This window comes from Mobula birostris, chromosome 4 (genome assembly GCF_030028105.1).
Source record: "Mobula birostris isolate sMobBir1 chromosome 4, sMobBir1.hap1, whole genome shotgun sequence".
Taxonomy (NCBI): domain Eukaryota; kingdom Metazoa; phylum Chordata; class Chondrichthyes; order Myliobatiformes; family Myliobatidae; genus Mobula; species Mobula birostris.
The window spans coordinates 26046525-26063813 of NC_092373.1; the positions used below are offsets into that span (position 1 = coordinate 26046525).

Below are 17289 nucleotides of genomic sequence, written 5' to 3' on the forward strand. Positions count from 1 at the left end.
ACTGCCTTCTGAGGTAGAGCATTCCACAGAACCACAACCCTCTGTGTGAAAAAGTTTTTCTTCAACTCGTTCTAAATGGTCTACCCCTTATTCTTAAACTGTGGCCTCTGGTTCTGGACTCCCCAAATATCGGGAACATGCTTCCTGCCTCTAGCGTGTCCAATCCCTTAATAATCTTATACGTTTCAGTCAGATCCCTTCTCATCCTGCTAAATTCCAGTGTATACAAGCCCAGTCGCTCCAATCTTTCAACATATGACAGTCCTGCCATCCCGGGAATTAACCTCGTGAACCTACGCTGCACTCCCTCAATAGCAAGAACGTCCTTCCTCAAATTTGGCGACCAAAACTGTACACAATACTCCACTTGTGGTCTCACCAGGGCCCTGTACAACTGCAGAAAGACCTCTTTGCTCCTATACTCAGCTCCCCTTGTTATGAAGATCAACTTGCCATTAGCTTTCTTCACTGCCTGCTGTACCTGCATGCTTACTTTCAGTGACTGATGAACAAGGACACCGAGATCTCGTTGTACTTCCCTTTTCCTAACTTGACACCATTCAGATAGTAATCTGCCTTCCTGTTCTTGCCACCAAAGTGGATAACCTCACATTTATCCACATTAAACTGAATCTGCCATGCATCTGCCCACTCACCCAACCTGTCCAAGTCACCCTGCATTCTCATAACATCCACCTCACATTTCACACTGCCACCCAGCTCTGTGTCATCTGCAAATTTGCTAATGTTACTTTTAATCCCTTCACCTAAATCATTAATGTATATTGTAAATAGCTGCGGTCCCAGCACCGAGCCTTGCGGTACCCCACTAGTCACTGCCTGCCATTCTGAAAAGGACCCATTAATCCCTACTCTTTGTTTCCTGTCTGCCAACCAATTTTCTATCCATGTCAGTACCCTACCCTACCCTATCAGTACCCTACCCCCAATACCAATTCAAGAAAGCAGACATCAAGAATTTAGGATTCAGCCTCTGGTCCAGAGTGATCACTGATCGAGTCTATGCTGGGACAGCTGACCCACCCATATCTGTCAGAGAAATGAGAGCTATGCATTGCTCAAGGATACCATTGCTTTCATGATCAGTGTGGGCCAGAGAAGGCCTTTAACTGAAACACACACAAACTGGGCATGCTTGCCAGAATAGGGTTTGGAAAATGAATCAGGAAGTGGATTCAACTTCTCTATACAACTATCAGTTGAGCAATCCAAATCCATATGGATGATATCACTGTCTTCTACTCTGATCCACGGTTGGTCCACAGATTGACCAGGATGCAGAACCACTCTGAGCTTGGTCTAAGAGAGGGAAGTGTGTGGGTGGCCAGAGTCAACCACAGGAAGAGTGAGGCTATGCTCTTTGGCAAATTCCTTTACTTTCAAGTCTCATTATTTGAAGGTGCAGAGGATCTAGTTCAGAGTGGCCAAGAAGTTTAACAAAAATTGGCTAGAGCTGTTAAACAAGGTGCAACAAAAATTGGGAATGTGGCAGTGATGCTCCATTTCAATAGCAAGCAATTACCTTGTCATTTGGTGTGAAATGCTCTCAGTGTTGCTGATGAGGTCCAGATGTGGGCCATACCCTGATGTTCTGTCACAGCAGTCACCCAACTCATTTGCTGTTTCATTTGGTGATCCAAGACAAAATGTGTCTGATGGGCGTGATGCGCAAGTTTCTGGGGATTAAGAGAAAAAGCTTACCCAACATTGTCCTTTTCCTAATGTCGACCACTGCTCCAAGCTGTGTGTAAAATCCAAGTACATAGACACATGTATTGAGGTTTTACACAACCCCAGTGTTGGGAAAGATGGGCCTGGTCTCTTGCCACTCAACATTCCATTCAGCTGGACTGCCACACTACCTATCCTTCATTGAGAAGCTCTTTCGGAAAAGAAAATATTCTGGCCCCAAGTCCTTTGGACAGCAGTCAGCACAGAATTACAGACCTTGTGAAAGAAAGACACAATGGATACTATGGGATAGTTTCTGAGATGGCAGCCATAGCTGTTTGTCAAAATCCTTTGTTGCTGAACTTGTCAATAAGCACCAAGACTTCACTTATCTGGCAGTGAAAGGAGCATAGGAGTCAGGCTCTTTGTCCCATTGCACCTATACCAACCATCATGCATATTTATATTAATGCCACATGCCTGTATTTCTACCAAACCCCTCCATGCTTTGCTTACTCAAGTACCTCATAAGAGTTGCTACTATTCCCACCTCAATCACCCCGGCTAGCAGCTCGTTCTCGATCTTAAGACAGAGGAGCCGAATTAGGCCATTCAGTACATCAAGTCTGTTCCGCTATTCAATCACAGCTGATTTGCTTTTCCTCCCATCACATTCTTCTGCCTTCTCCCTTTTACCTTTGATGCCCTGACTGATCAAGAACCCATCAACCTCCACTTTAAATATACCCAATGACTCGGCCTCCACAGCTATCTATGGCAGTGAATTCTGCAAATTCACTACCCTCTGGCTGAAGGAATTCCACCTCATCTCTGTTTTAAAGGGACACCCTTCTATTTTGAAGCTGTGCTCTCTGATGCTAGACTCCCACAGCTACTGAAAACATCCTCTGCTGCATGTCCACCCTGTCTAGGCCTTTCAATATTTGGTGAGCTTCAATGAGATCCCCCTTCATTCTGGATACCAACTATTCTTGTGTGAATGATCTACCCTGAGATCCCCTTTAAGCCTCATCTTTCTCACTTTAAACCTTTGTCCTTTAGCTTTACAGACGTCTAACATGGGAAACATGCTCTGGCTCTCTACCATACCCATACCTTTCATAATTTTATATGCCTCTTGCCCACCTTTGTTCCAAAGAACTCAAGCCCTCCAAACCAGACGGCATCCTTGTCGAGTTTTTCTGCACCCTTACTAGCTTAGTCACATCATTTCAGTAGTGTGGTGCCTAGAACTACACACAATAGTATGACATTTACCAAAACATTCAATTTTTTCTTCTCGTCTGCAATTAGCAAACTCTCAGTTGCAGGCGTTGTGGAGGAGAATCTAAGTACTATGAGGTACCTTGTCTTTTCTTTGTTGAAATGTTAAATACAGATTCATTATCCACTGAAGAATGAAAGATCAGTCACTCTGGAGGATGCTGTTAATAGCAATTTTCAAGCATGCCTTGAGCCAGCAGAAAATGTCTAACTCGGGGGGTTATTTTAAAATGACAAAGCGAAGTTTGCGTTCCAACAATTTCTCAGTACTTAGAGTACAGACAGCCAAGGTACAGCATTTGATGGCTCTGGGTCTGTACTCACAGAAATTTAGAAGAATGTTGGGGAGAGAGGGTTTAATACAGAATAGTGAAAGGCTTAGATAGAGTGGACATGCAAAGGATGTGTCCAATAGTGGGAAAGTCTAGGACCAGAGAGCACAACTTCAGATACAAGGATGTGCCTTTTGAGCAGAGATCAGGAGGAATTTCGTTAGGCAGAAGGTGGCGAATCTGTGGAATTCATTGTCACAGACAGCTGGGGAGGCCAAATCATTGGGTATATTTAAAACGGAGGTTGATAGGTTCTTGATTAGTAACAGTGTTAAAGGTTACAGGGAGAAGGCAGAAGAACGGGGTTGAGAGGAATAATAAATCAGCCATGATGGAATGGTCTAATTTTGTTCATATGTCTTATAATAACTATTTGGTTGGATTGAAGAGTGTTTGAGGGACCAGAGTTTCAGCTGGTTTGAGAACTGTATTGATTTGAATAACTGGAACATTATTCGGTTGCATCAGGGTGGAGATCTCCTAATCCAGATTCCAATTGTAGCCCGAGAAAACTGAATATTGAAATGTCTTTTACTGGGGTGTAATTAATCTTGAGTACAGCATCCTACTAATTTTAATTGTACCTCTTTCATTCCTCTCCCATCCACGCTACCACAGACATAAACAATTAAATTTAATTTAATTCATAAAATTTTAATCACCCATGCAACTGCACAAGTACCAAGTTGCTTCTTCCTGTACTCTACTAGTGGCACAGTTGTACCTCATAAATCCAGCTACCTGGGTTCCACCCTGAACTTCAATGCAATCTGTACCCTGCTTGCGTGTTCTCCCTGTGACTGCATTGGTGAACTTTGGCTTCCCCTCACATCCCAAAGATATAAGAGTGAGAAGATAACTGGCCACCATATTACCCCTGTATGGGTGGATGGCAGAATTAGTGAGAGTATGAAGCAAGGTACATTAGTGAGGGAATGATAATGCCCTATGAACTAGCATGGACAGTGAGTTGAATGGTCTCCTGTGGCAAAGGGAAATACAGTACCTTGTTCAAGAAAATGTTTGGTGGCTGCATTGTGGACTGATTTCATAAGACCATAGGACATGGGAGCAGAATTTGGCCACTTGTCCCATTAAATCAAGACTTTGCAGAAGGTGCTGAAGAGGTTTATCAGGATGCCACCTCAGATAGAGGGCATGTGCTATAAAGAGAGATCTGACAAACTTGTGTTGTTTTCCCTGGAATGATGGAGGCTGAGCAGGGATCCAACAGAGGTTTATGAGATTGTGAGAGGCAAAGATAGAGTAGACAGACAGTATCTTTTATTGCAAAGTTGAAATGTCTCATACCAGAGGGCACGCATTTAAGCTGGGGGGGGGGGCGGATAAGTTCAAAAAGAGATGTGTTGAATAATTGATTTCCTCACTCTAACAAGATCAGATGTTAACAACTGCAAATGATCCCAACGTCCCATCTAAAGCAAAATGTGTTCAATTTATAGCTATAAATAACATTTATCTTTAACAACCATGAACATGCAAATAAATATCTTTTATTCTCATTGTATATTAAATATTAGAAATGAATTGCCTTTATTCTTGTCATTATCATAATATTTCCACCTAGTTATTGTCAAGCATCTAAGTACAGGTTTTCACTGAATTCTCCTTTCAATGGATTATTGTTGAACTCTTCGGATTATTCTCAGCCAACAAACACATCTGTTATCAGATGCTGGGCTTTAAACTAACATCACCTTGTTCTTTCAAAATCTCAACAACCTGTTGCGTACTAACGTAATATTTTTACACTTCATTTCAGGAACATGATAGAGAGTATTTTCAGCAGATCCTTTTCATAGCTGAAAGATACCAGTATAATTCAGCCAATAGTGGGGTTGTCACTGTAAAGGAAGATGGTTGTTTCACAGCTCAAAGAAAGGCCATTAAAGAAGATTAAGGAATGGATGTTTTGTGAATCTTGTCAGCCAAAGTTCTCATCATACTTTAATGTACCATGACATTTACGGCATGTCATGACAACAGCAACTACTCCTCCATTGCCAGATAGTCTCCACAAATTCCTACAGAAGATTTCTCACATTGCTTTAACAAGAACACTAAAAAGGATTTCACTGACTGTAATGCTCCTCAGGAAATTCCAGGATTCTGAACAACACCACACTAGAGCAAATTCTTTTTAAAAAATTCAACCCCAAGGCATTTCCAGGCATGTAATAAAAGCTGAATCTTTCTGTTTAAAACTGTGGCTACCTGGCTTCCTGACAAAAGTTGTACAGAGGGCTGAAAATATTTGTGACATTAAACATTTATTCCACCAAGGATGTTTGTAAGAAAAGTCAAAGTGCTTTATCAAAGTCTGTATATGTTGCCATATACTACTTTGAGATTTGTTTTCTTGCAGGCGTTTACAGGAAAATAAAGATATATAATCAAATTTATGAAAATCTATACATAATGTACAAATGATAACAAACTGAAAATTTTAAAGATAAAATAAGTAATACTGAGAACATGAGTTGTAGAGACTTTGAAGGTGACTCTGAATGTTCTGGAATCAGTTCAGAGTTGAGATGAGAGCAACACATAAAGATAACTTGTTTTATGATGACCAATTTGAAAACTGTAAAACAAAATTAAAGATCAAAATTTATTGTTTAAACTATTTTCATTTTTGCTTTAGAGAAATTTGATGCAAGTGCATTTCAAAAACCAAACCAACATTTCACATCATTTTCAGGATATCCCAAAGAGTCAAAGGAGTCATTGTGAAGGAAGATACTATTGGAAGGAAGTGCATCAATCACAGGAGGTGAGAGAGCAGAGGTATAGTAACAAGATAGTTCCACAAGGAAATTGGAATCTTACCATTTTCTATCGTGAATCCCCCCTCACAGGAAAAATGTACCACTTATCAACAGTAACTAAGAATCCCACAACATCACAACCCATAAAAATCTTACATATATAAGGTAACAATTCAAAATTAGATTCTATCAGATATAATGGTACTTTAAAAATATTTTACCGAAACTTCAAGGCAGCACAGTGCTGCAGCTTGTAGAGCTGCTGTCTCACAGCTCATTGACCCAGGTTTGACTCAGACCACTAGTGCTGTTTATAAGGAGATCACACTTTATCTTGTGTGCTCATGGATTTCCTCCCACAGCCCAGAAATGTGTGGGTTGACAGGGTATTTGGCTACTGTAAATTGCTCATAACATGAGAGTTGAACCTCTCTGGCCTGGCATTCTGTAGTCTATCAAGTCCTGTGGCTCAGCATGTGTAGTAATTAGCTAATTCCAACCAAGATCGAACTAAGAACTAAAGGTAACTAAGATCTCCATTAATCTGTAGCTAATTATCCAACCTGTGCAACTTCTGCAATCTCAGCTGACAGAGATTCTGACTTACAGAAACTCCTGGTTACAGACCATGCTCAGAGCCCTCCAGCTTTCACTGCTGATACTTAGTATGTAAGGAAACCTCTTGCTAGCAGTTAGTAACTGCATGTATATGGTGCCAATAACAGATTGCAAAGTACGTCAAACAGAACAACTTCACGTAAAACTTAAGGACCTCTTGTTAAAGTGTTGCTATAATGTAAATCCATACAATTTGCTATAAAGTAGAACAGAATTTCAAGAACATCCAGTTCCTAGATGTTTATTCCTGCTAGTTTACAAATCTTTGCACCATGACTTTGAGAAAGAGCCCTGTGGAATGTAAAGTTAAAAATAAAACAAATCTTGAGGATCAGTTAAGTAAGCTGGGGCTTTTCTCTTTGAAGTGAAGGAGGATGAGGGGTAACTTGATAGAGGTGCATAAAATTATAAGTGGCATAGATAGAGCGGACAGCCAGAGACTTCTTCCAGGATGAAAATTACTAATATCAGGGGGTATAATTTTAAAATGTTTGGAGAAAAGTATAAGGTAAGGATATCAGGGGAATTTTTTTAACAGAGCGATAGGTGCATAGAACATGCTGCCAGCGGTGCTGGGACAGACAGACACATTACGAACATTTAAGAGACTCTTAAATGGTCACGTGAGTGAAAGAAAATAATGGAATTCTATGTGGATGTGAAAGGTTAGATTGGTATGAGTAGATTAAAAGATCAGTGCAACATTGTGGGCCAAAGAGGCCGCACTGTTCTACATCAGTTGAACTCTCATCAATAACTCTGTACCAACGACTGAGGAAAGTATCAGATCTGAAACTATATGGGTTCAGTGACTTCAAAGGTTGGCATGAGACTCGTGCCAAAGGAGTTCAGTTAAATATTAGCCAGAATTACCACCTTTAATCAGTGTCTAAACAGGGATTTTAAGACCTCAGTAACACATAAAAAATGCTAGAGGAGCTCAGCAGGTCAGGCAGCATCTATGGAAAAGAGTAAACAGTTGACGTTCCAGGCAAGACCCATCATCAGGACCGGAAAGGAAGTGGGGAGCTGCTTGACCTCCACTGTTCCTCCAGCATTTTGTAGGTTACTCTTGCTTTCTAGAACCTCTTGTGTTCGAGATCAAGACCTGGTTGTTGCCAACTATCTATGCACATTCACTGCCAAGTCTCTATTTTGACGATACTTAAGTGAATGAAAAGCCACAGCTACCCACAGACCTGCACAAGGAGAGCACTGGAAATGAAGGCCAGTAAGATCCTCAAGCCTGTTCTGCCCTTCATTATGACCAAGGCTCAACTATATTGGTCTCAACCCTTTTTCTTGTAATAATCCCCCATAACTCTCAATTCCTCAGTCTTTCAAACATGTATCTATCCCCCAATAAAATACATCTCATAATCTGGCCTCCACCACCCTCAGAGATACACTGCCCTCTGAGGAATGAAATTTCTATGCACTTCGGAGTTAAATGACCAGCCCTTATTTTGTAGCTATGTCCCTTCATTGAATTCACATAGTAGTGAACACAGCCAAACTTCTATACCGTCAAGTTCCTTTAGATCATATGTCTGAATCAGTTCACCCCTCATTCTTTCTGAACTCCAAGGAATACAAGCCCAAATTGTTTATCCTCTGATAGGGCAACTCTATCATCCTAAAAACTAGCCTAGCGGCTCTCCTTTGGACTACCTCCAATGTTTCCATTTTCTTTTACAGATACAGATAAGAGGACCAAAACTGCACACAGCATTCCAAGTGTGACATCACCAACATCCTGCAAAACTGTTACAAGGCATCTCTATTCTCAATATTATAACATCATACACTTAATTATGAAGGCCGACATACCATTTGGCTTCTTAACTACTTGTTGGACCTGTCTGTTAACTTTTTATGGTTCATGAACTAGCACAACTAGAGCCCTCTGAGGTTCACTCATTTGAAGATGATGATTTGCCTTTTGATTTCTCTTATCAAAGAGCATAACTTCATACTTCCCCCACATTAAACTCCATTTGCCAGGTTTTGCTGAATCACTCTGATGGCTATCCACTACCTAGGCTCAGGAGGCTTACTGCTAACCTCAGTTTATTAGCAAAAAGAAGAAACAGATACCAAGAATTAGTATAACTACCATCGGAAGAAAACAGTTCAATGATTAAGGTGGTTGTTGTAAAATAATTCAAATCCATAAACAATATTTTTGTTCATCCTGTTTATCCAATCAGGAGAAACAACATCACTTGCAGATTACAAAGACAAGAAATGGAATGGTTATTTCCTTTTGATTATTGACTAGCACCTTGCTAACAATAGATATTAAACTAACTGGCCTCAAAGGAGCTGCAGTGGCAATTCTCAATTTTCTGGTTCCTCATCCAAGGAAATCCCCACAAAGCAAGCCAACAACTTAAAAATGTTTCAAAATCCAAATAAATAAAAGTAATTAAGTTATCCAACTGCTGAATAACTCTCAGCTGGTTGAAAACTATAAGAGATCAGGTGTTGATTTAAAATCAAAATATTAAAACTTGCAAAGACGTTAAACAGCAAATATTTTTTAAAATGTGCTCATGACCAAAGTATACAATAGATTGTAACATGTTAATTCAATATTATTACATAGATCTGATGACAAGCATACATATTGCCCACCTTTGATTAGAGAGTACAGAAAACAAAAGGTATTTATTATATAATCTTGCATTTGTACTCAGAAATAATAAGAAAAATAAACACATATTCTCAAGACCTGCTTGGATTAATGTGTGCTTGATATTTTCAGTAAGTAGCCATCTAATGTCCCAAGTTGTTTTAGTATACATGGTCCATCAGGGAAGCACCATTTTATATATATAGTCTTCAGTTTTCAGGAAGAACCTGTCATGACTTGGGCAATCAGGATCTTCCCATGATTGTTGGTAATTTTTTCTACAGAAGTGGATAGCACTGGTACCAGTAGATAGATTATTTTGTGTTAAAGTTAACTTCTGAAATCAGGGTGAATGTATCTTGTTTGGGGTGGGGCGGGGGGAGACATATTATCTATGGGTTCTATCTAAAATGACAGTTCAAATTCTTGCCCTTACAAACATGTGAGTAATCCTATCCCACAATAATTTTTCTGCAAGACAGCAACACTTAAAATATTTGCACTACAATGTAAGTTTTCCTGGTTGTTTCATTTACAGTCATAATGGCTGAACCTGTAAATATAGGAAGAATAAGACATTTAATTGCCACTTTAAATTAATTTATTTTATTAAACCATTTACATTCTTTACATGAGTGTGTCAAATTCCTGCTTTGTTACATAAAGAAGATTGCATGGGCAGAAAGAGGAGAGACATTGTTACAAAAAAGACAACATTTTATGGAGATGCAAAATTTAAAGGATTCATCATTTAATTCTCAAACACAGTTGGCAGCATTCATGGTTACAAATTATGGTCAACAAATACGTCTTTAAACAAGTAGTTTGTCTTATTACATCAAATATCACTTGTAATAAGTCCCAATATTACTTATTTTCAAAGTGAACTCACAAATTCACTGCATACCTAAAAGCTTTACACATTCACTAAAGTCTGCCAACCATTACTTTTTTTTCCCCCATAGGACCATTTCCCAACAATAATGTAAAATGGAAAGAGCTCAAATTTGCAGTACGTCCAACAATCTCTTTGACCCCTGTGCCCCCCCCATCAGGTAGGAGGTGCTGTTACATTAGGACAAGGACTGTTAGGATGGGAAACAGCTTCTTCCCCCAGGCTGTAAGACTACTGAACTCCCAGCCAGCACCCAGGTCTCATCACATATGAAGATTATATTGTATTTGCACTTTATTATTTGTTAATTTGTTTGTGGTAATATTACTTTATGTGTTATGTCTGTGTTGTACACCCTGGTCTGGAGGAACATTGTCTCGTTTGGCAGTATACTGTACATGTAGATGGTTGAATGACAATAAACTAGAACATCCACTTGCGGTCTGGTGCCTATGACCACAGCTGAAATGCCCTGAACTTCACTGACAATACTGTTCCCTCTAAGCTGCACAGATGCGTGGCCCAGCAGTACCTGAAATGCTCCCCTGCACATAGCTTTTGTAGCTGTGCAGCTGGAATTTTCTTTTATATAATGTTATTATAAAGTGCCGTGCAGTTTTCAGGCTGTGTTAAAACTTCCTACTCAGAGCGACGGTTGGTCCGCGCAGCTGTAAAAAAAAATTAGAGGGAACATTGACTGACAACCTGTTTGATCCTGCAGTATTACAAGCACTGCTACTTCGACTTCTTGCCTCTAAATTTCTGGTGTTCCAGCAATTGAAACTTTAGAGACAGACGAGGTCCTGCTAAGGAATCACTGACTTTACAGACTTTTCCCCACTCTTAAAAAAAAGCCCAAATTTACAACTTCTTGCACTGGTAGGATTTGGAATGAGCAGCTTGGTTCATGGACCAGATGCGGCAATTTAGTTCTGTATCATGCTAACAAAAATTAATAACGCAAACAACCCCGGTGCTCCCGATGTGGCCTTCTATATATTGGCGAGACCTGACGCAGACTGGGAGACCGCTTTGCTGAACACCTACGCTCTGTCCGCCAGAGAAAGCAGGATCTCCCAGTGGCCACACATTTTAATTCCACATCCCATTCCCATTCTGACATGTCTATCCACGGCCTCCTCTACTGTAAAGATGAAGCCACACTCAGGTTGGAGGAACAACACCTTATATTCCGTCTGGGTAGCCTCCAACCTGATGGCATGAACATCGGCTTCTCTAACTTCCGCTAATGCCCCTCCTCCCCCTCGTACCCCATCCGTTATTTATTTTTATACACGCATTCTTTCTCTCTCTCCTTTTTCTCCCTCTGTCCCTCTGACTATACCCCTTGCCCATCCTCTGGGTTCCCCCCCACCTTGTCTTTCTTCCCGGACCTCCAGTCCCATGATCCTCTCGTATCCCCTTTTGCCAATCACCTGTCCAGCTCTTGGCTCCATCCCTCCCCCTCCTGTCTTCTCCTATCATTTTGGATCTCCCCCTCCCCCTCCAACTTTCAAATCTCTTACTAACTCTTCCTTCAGTTAGTCCTGACGAAGGGTCTCGGCCCGAAACGTTGACTGTACCTCTTCCTACAGATGCTGCCTGGCCTGCTGCGTTCACCAGCAACTTTGATGTGTGTAATAAAAATTAATGATGAGCACCCCGCTCTGCAGCCTGGCCTGGAACGCATTGCAAGATGATAACAACTCGGAATGATGATGTTGTTACCTTGTCTTGTTTGGCAGCTGCTGAATTGTTTTATTCAGTTTTCTAGATACAGGTTTTAAACCAAATCCATTGCCTTCATCCAAAGGGTAGAGAGTGAGAACCCGCTGCTATACTGCCCAACTCATTTCATCATGGAAGAGAAGATACACATGATTTCTCAAATACATGCAGCAAGCTGTGCTTACTGATCCATCTGCTGGTGTGTGTGCATTTCTAAGCTGGTGAATGAAATCATTTCTCATAGTTGGTTTAGTTAGTATTAAGTAGGATGAGTGTAGAGGTCAGTTTGTTTTTATTGACCTTTAGTAAATCATTGAAGTTTTATGACAGCTATCCCCTTAAACCTTCCCACTACCATACACAGATCCCCTCCCCTCTTCACACTAAGGGCAGGGTAATTTTGCCTGACAGCAGTATGAGAGAGACAAGCCCAATCTGAGCGTTGTCAACCAAGCCCCAGTTGGCTGACCTGGCAGAAGCAGTCAGCCAGTAGTATAGTTTACAGAGGAAGCAGCATTCATAGCCAGTACTAAGGGTCAGGTCCCATTTCAATAGTTGTAATTTACCTCACAGGGCTGGTGAGGAAGGATACATCATGCAGCTTGCTTCTATGGGACAACAGTGGCAAGAAACCTTCCAACATCTAATAAGTAGTTATTCATTTACTTTTCAGGAGTGAGAGCATGTTCAGTACAATGTAATACTACTATTCCAAGACCAAAGCAACATAAAGGCACTTTTACCTTGAGAAGTCAACACTAGGTGCACTGTTCTCCTGCTATATGGAGCCCAATAAATTCAGAATAACCAAAATTTTCTTCACCTGCATCCTGACTATCTGAATGCATTCATCTAATACTTAGGTCCAAACCTCAAGACTATCTTATAAATGCATCTTGGTTTTGCCAAATAGTAATCATCTAGAATATATAATGAAATGCAGCAACCAAAGTATGTCTTTAGTGTTTTCTCCCGAGACCTCAATTTTCAAATTGTAGCTGTTTCTCCAAAACTATTTTCAAGATGTGGTATATATCTTGTACATATTCCAGTAAACAGACACTGTGCCTTCTGAAACAGTCCACCAAAATTCTGCTGCCACCCGTGACTTGAGGGCATTTAAAAATAACATTATTGAAATAACTTCTATACAGAATCAATGCCTTTAATTCTATACCTTTGGTATTGGTGACAGAGGTGTAACAGAAAACTCCTTGTGTGACGTTTTGAGTTGGCCATTAATGGGGAAAAAAATCTTTCTGGGCACGCATTGCTCAATATATCCCTTAGCCCCTTAAAATACTGTGTATTGTAAATGTCGCAAAGACCCTCAATAAAATACAAAAACCCCATCAGCGTGGTTTCTTGTAATTATAAGAACACGTTCTGCTGAATTTTATCATGTCAAATTTCAATTATCATCAAACCAAATGCTATTTTTAAAGTTTTTTTTGGTATTTTGGGGTTGATTTCTTGCGATGACACAATAAGAATAAAATTAAGGGTCAAAGAAGATTTATTTTGCAACAGCTTCTTTGATTTGCACATTGTAGGGGAAAGAACAAACGTACTTGTGTGGGAAGAACATTCGAGCAAAAAAAAAGAACAGAAAGGATCCTGATTTGTCGCACTTTGGCAGTAAAGCACTGTACTCACAATTCTACAGTCACATGCCATCATATAATAGAATACTTTCTTTAAAAAATGATAAATTATCAATTTATTCATTTAACCAGACAACAAAACCTATATATACATATATGTATTCATAGAGCAACATATATAACAATTTTAAACCCAAAGATCAAGTATTTCCGGTGAACAAATGAATGCTTTGTACCTTTGTCAACACCTGATGATGAAAAACTTCCCTTAAAAATCATCAGATGATTCACATCTCAACAGCTTTTTTGCCGTTAGTAGTAAAGTGAATGAGTTATACCGAGCAATGCCAGTGTCAGTACATTAATGTTTTGTCAGTTGAAATGAAAGTGTGTTTGGCTAATTCTGCATGGGAAATGTCAAGAATGTTGAGAGTGGGAGAAATTGTAATGTGTGTTTCTGAATGTAAAGTTGTGCCTGGATGAGTGTTTTTATGGGAGTGTATATTGATGCTAAGGTGGTAACTCTGAGCATCTGTGGGTGTACAGATGAAGGCAATTGTGCAAATAGGTCGGTGGGTGTACAAGAATGCCAATGTGTATGTGTGTGCCAGAGAAAGAAGGTACCACACAACCCTCCACCTCATCTTCCCCTGACAAAGCCCCACTCTCAGATTTAGATCTGAGCATGTTTAGAAACCAAACATGTTGGGGTTTGCCCTCCGCCTCTCATGGGTGTGGAATGGATGGGTTGGCTTACTGCATCACCTCTGTCCTACTGTTCACAGCCGGAGTTTCGTCACAAATGACTTGCTGAAATCCTTGACTTCTTCGGGCGTTTGTACCTTCTGGTAGCCCAGCCAGTCCATGGCCTGTTGGCAGTATTCCTCCACCTGTTTGATCTGGGAGTAGGTCAGCTGGGTCCGCCACGCATTGGCAGCCTGCGTGGCGTTCCGTGAGGACACACTGAAGGGCTTCTTGTTGCTGTAGCTGGAACCCATGGTCATGTTGAGGACGAACCTCTCCAGGTCCTGACTGAGAGACAGGTTGACAAAGTGGTACATGTCCTTCAGGTATCTGATGGGCTCCTCCACCAGGTCCTCGTAGCGCACCACCCGATAGTTGTCTTTGAGCCAGCGTGGCGGCTCCCTGGCCATTTGCACCGTCCGCACCATGCTGCTGCAGATCACCTCCAGCGCGTTAAGGGCGTGGTAATCCACCGCGTCCCGCCGACTCCGCTGGTAGCCATCGTACACCTTGAGGCGTCGGCCTTTGGGATCCTTGCTCCTCATGACCTGGAGGCTCTCCCGGATCAGCCCATTCCTGGATCTGATACGGGAGCTGGCCACAGCCCTAGGGTCCCGCACCAGGTGAATCACCTTCAAGTCGATTGTAGGGTCCCTCATCAGAGGCGCCAGCACGCTAAGATCGAAGATACGGACGCCCTTGATCACGATGGTGCTGTACTTCTGGCACTCGGCCGCCAGGGAGTCCAGATGTTGGGGTGGGCACTCGTTCTTACAGACGTGCTCGTCAATGAGGCCCACCCGCTCCTTCCTATAGGCTTGGCAGAGCGGGTAGGAGCAGACCACCTTGTTGCGGGGCGCACCGAAGATGCCCATGCTGGTGACATTGTTCCCCCCGTTGTAGAGCTGGTAGATGGAGAGGTCGCAGCGGTAGAGGTGGCCCAGCATGTCCCGAGCCGCTCCCTGCAACGTGAGCGCGTCGCCCGGGTACAGCTTCTGCCAGATATGCCACATGGGCTCATAGAGGAAGAAGACGTCTGGGTTCTGATTAAAGAGCTCGCCAACGAAGGACGAGCCGGATCGCCATGTTGTGAACACGTAGACATGCTGCCGCTTGGCGGACGCGTTGAGCGGCGCCGGGGCTCGCTGTTGCTCCACCGTGTAGCGCAGCGGGTAGGGCACATACTTCACCTGGCTGCACTCCTTGGCCCCCTTGTAGTCTGTGAAATGTAGCATTGTCAGCACCACCAGCAAGACGTAGCCTAGCACCAAGAAAACCGCCTTCCTGCGCAGAACCTTCATTGTCCTTATTTCTTTTCGATGGGGGGGAAAAAATAAAAACAATAACTCACTGTAGCATCATGGGCGCCTCTTTTCAACCTCCTCCGATGCCTGGAACCAGAAGCTCTAACAGGATCAGAACCCCGGCCATGTAAGGGTGTTTGGGGAGACGGCTGCTCCGGCTGCCTGGCGGGGCTGTCCCTCTCCTGGTCTCACATCACAAGCCGTCAACTTTTCTCCCCCTTAATTCGGCTACTCCTTCTTCGTCGTTGCACTCCCGTTCCGTTCCGAAAGGCAGCGAGAGGTTAGTCCCTCCGCATTGCACACAGTCCCCTCGCCTCCGTGCGAGCTAAGCACAGGCGGGCTTCTTCCTGTTTTTGTCACGCATCTGTGTGTCTGAATTGTGTGCGTACCCCCTGCGTCCGATTTCCTCGCCAACTCTTACCTCGGATTTTTTCTCTCTTCTTGGGGATCCTCGCGAGTCCTGTTCCCAACTTCGACCCGTCCCCCCTCAGTCACTTAACAAGATAGTCTCCGGTGGCAGCCTCTGTCTTAGTCCTTTGAGCCTTTCAGTGCGTCGAGACCGGCGAGGCGGTGCTCTCATGCTCTCGATCTCATGGTGAATCGGGTCAGAATTCTCTCTCCCCTCTTTATGATCTTTTCACTACACAGGTAATGTTTATTTTTAAATGGATGGAAGGTGCTGAGAGAAGATTTCTCCTTCTACCCAGCCCTCTCTGCACAAATTTCTTCACTCTGACGCTCTCTTATCCCCGCGGTTTGCAAAAGAGCGGAGTCCCGCCCCGAGCTGGGATAACGCGGATTGGGTCCGAGGCGGGTAGGTTCTGGGGCCCGTTAACTGGCCGGCGGTGGCACTCTGCACCCCGCACACCGGGCGCAGGAAAGAGCGCGGCGGGAGCGAGCTGGACTGGTGGGGGTTAAGGGTTGCGGAAGAGGCGGGGAGGTGATAGGGCGAGTGAGGCGGGGAGGAAAGGGGGTTGACAGTTGGGGAGATTGATGATTGGCAAGAGGGTGGCTGAGGTTTTCAGAACATGGACATATAAAGGAGGAGACGGTGGGAAACGGAGAGGGTTGATAGTTGAGGAAGCGGGGTTCCTTGGAACTAGGTGCATGAGCACGAATGGTAAGAGTTGGGGGAATTGCTGTGCAGTTGAACCCGTCGCGGAGCGCGATATGTGACAGAAGGTCGTGAGTGACGGTGTTTCAGGGTAGGATGGGTTAGTGGGTTGTGGTGGGAAAGGAGAGCCTGGGCTTGTGCAGCACCGAGCCAGGTGCGAGTTCGGGAGGCGTTATTTGAAACCTGCCTGGGTAAACTGTTAACAGGGAGTGAAATGCAAGTACACGCAGATGCCGTTACGATAAGTAAGTCGGGCTTCTCCGTTAATCGGCGAGTCCAACCCGCGCTCTGTCATTTACAATGCCTTCTATATTACAAGCTCATATTTAATTTACTGAGGGGAAAAATTACGCGGATAAAACAGGTTTCAGAACGTATTCTTTCTCTATCGCAAGACGCTTTTACCTTCTCGGTTTACAGGGGAAATTCCCCCGGCAGATATGAGCAGTTTGAACCAAGCGCTGACTTCTCCTCCCCCGTCCCCCAAAACGTCTTTAAAAGCGTTCGCCGATATTTTTCGCTCTTCATAAATATTCTAACAACGGTGATG

General features: G+C 42.8%; 1 protein-coding gene and 1 long non-coding RNA gene across 3 annotated transcripts in view; both read right to left on the reverse strand.

The window, feature by feature from the left end:
• LOC140196216 (uncharacterized) overlaps positions 1-16533 on the reverse strand; it is a 69894-nt gene extending 53361 nt beyond the window's left edge. For both annotated transcript variants that reach the window (XR_011885649.1, XR_011885650.1), the window contains exons 1-2: positions 15673-16533; positions 1544-1697 (exon numbers count right to left, since the gene is read on the reverse strand). This is a non-coding gene — a long non-coding RNA (uncharacterized lncRNA). The remainder of the gene's footprint in view (positions 1-1543; positions 1698-15672) is intronic.
• Positions 11753-15673, reverse strand: chst2b (carbohydrate (N-acetylglucosamine-6-O) sulfotransferase 2b). Its single transcript, XM_072255021.1, has one exon. It carries the CDS (start codon positions 15620-15622, stop codon positions 14357-14359), a length of 1266 nt encoding a protein of 421 aa, XP_072111122.1. The 5' UTR covers positions 15623-15673; the 3' UTR covers positions 11753-14356.
• Positions 16534-17289: the final 756 nt, after the last annotated feature.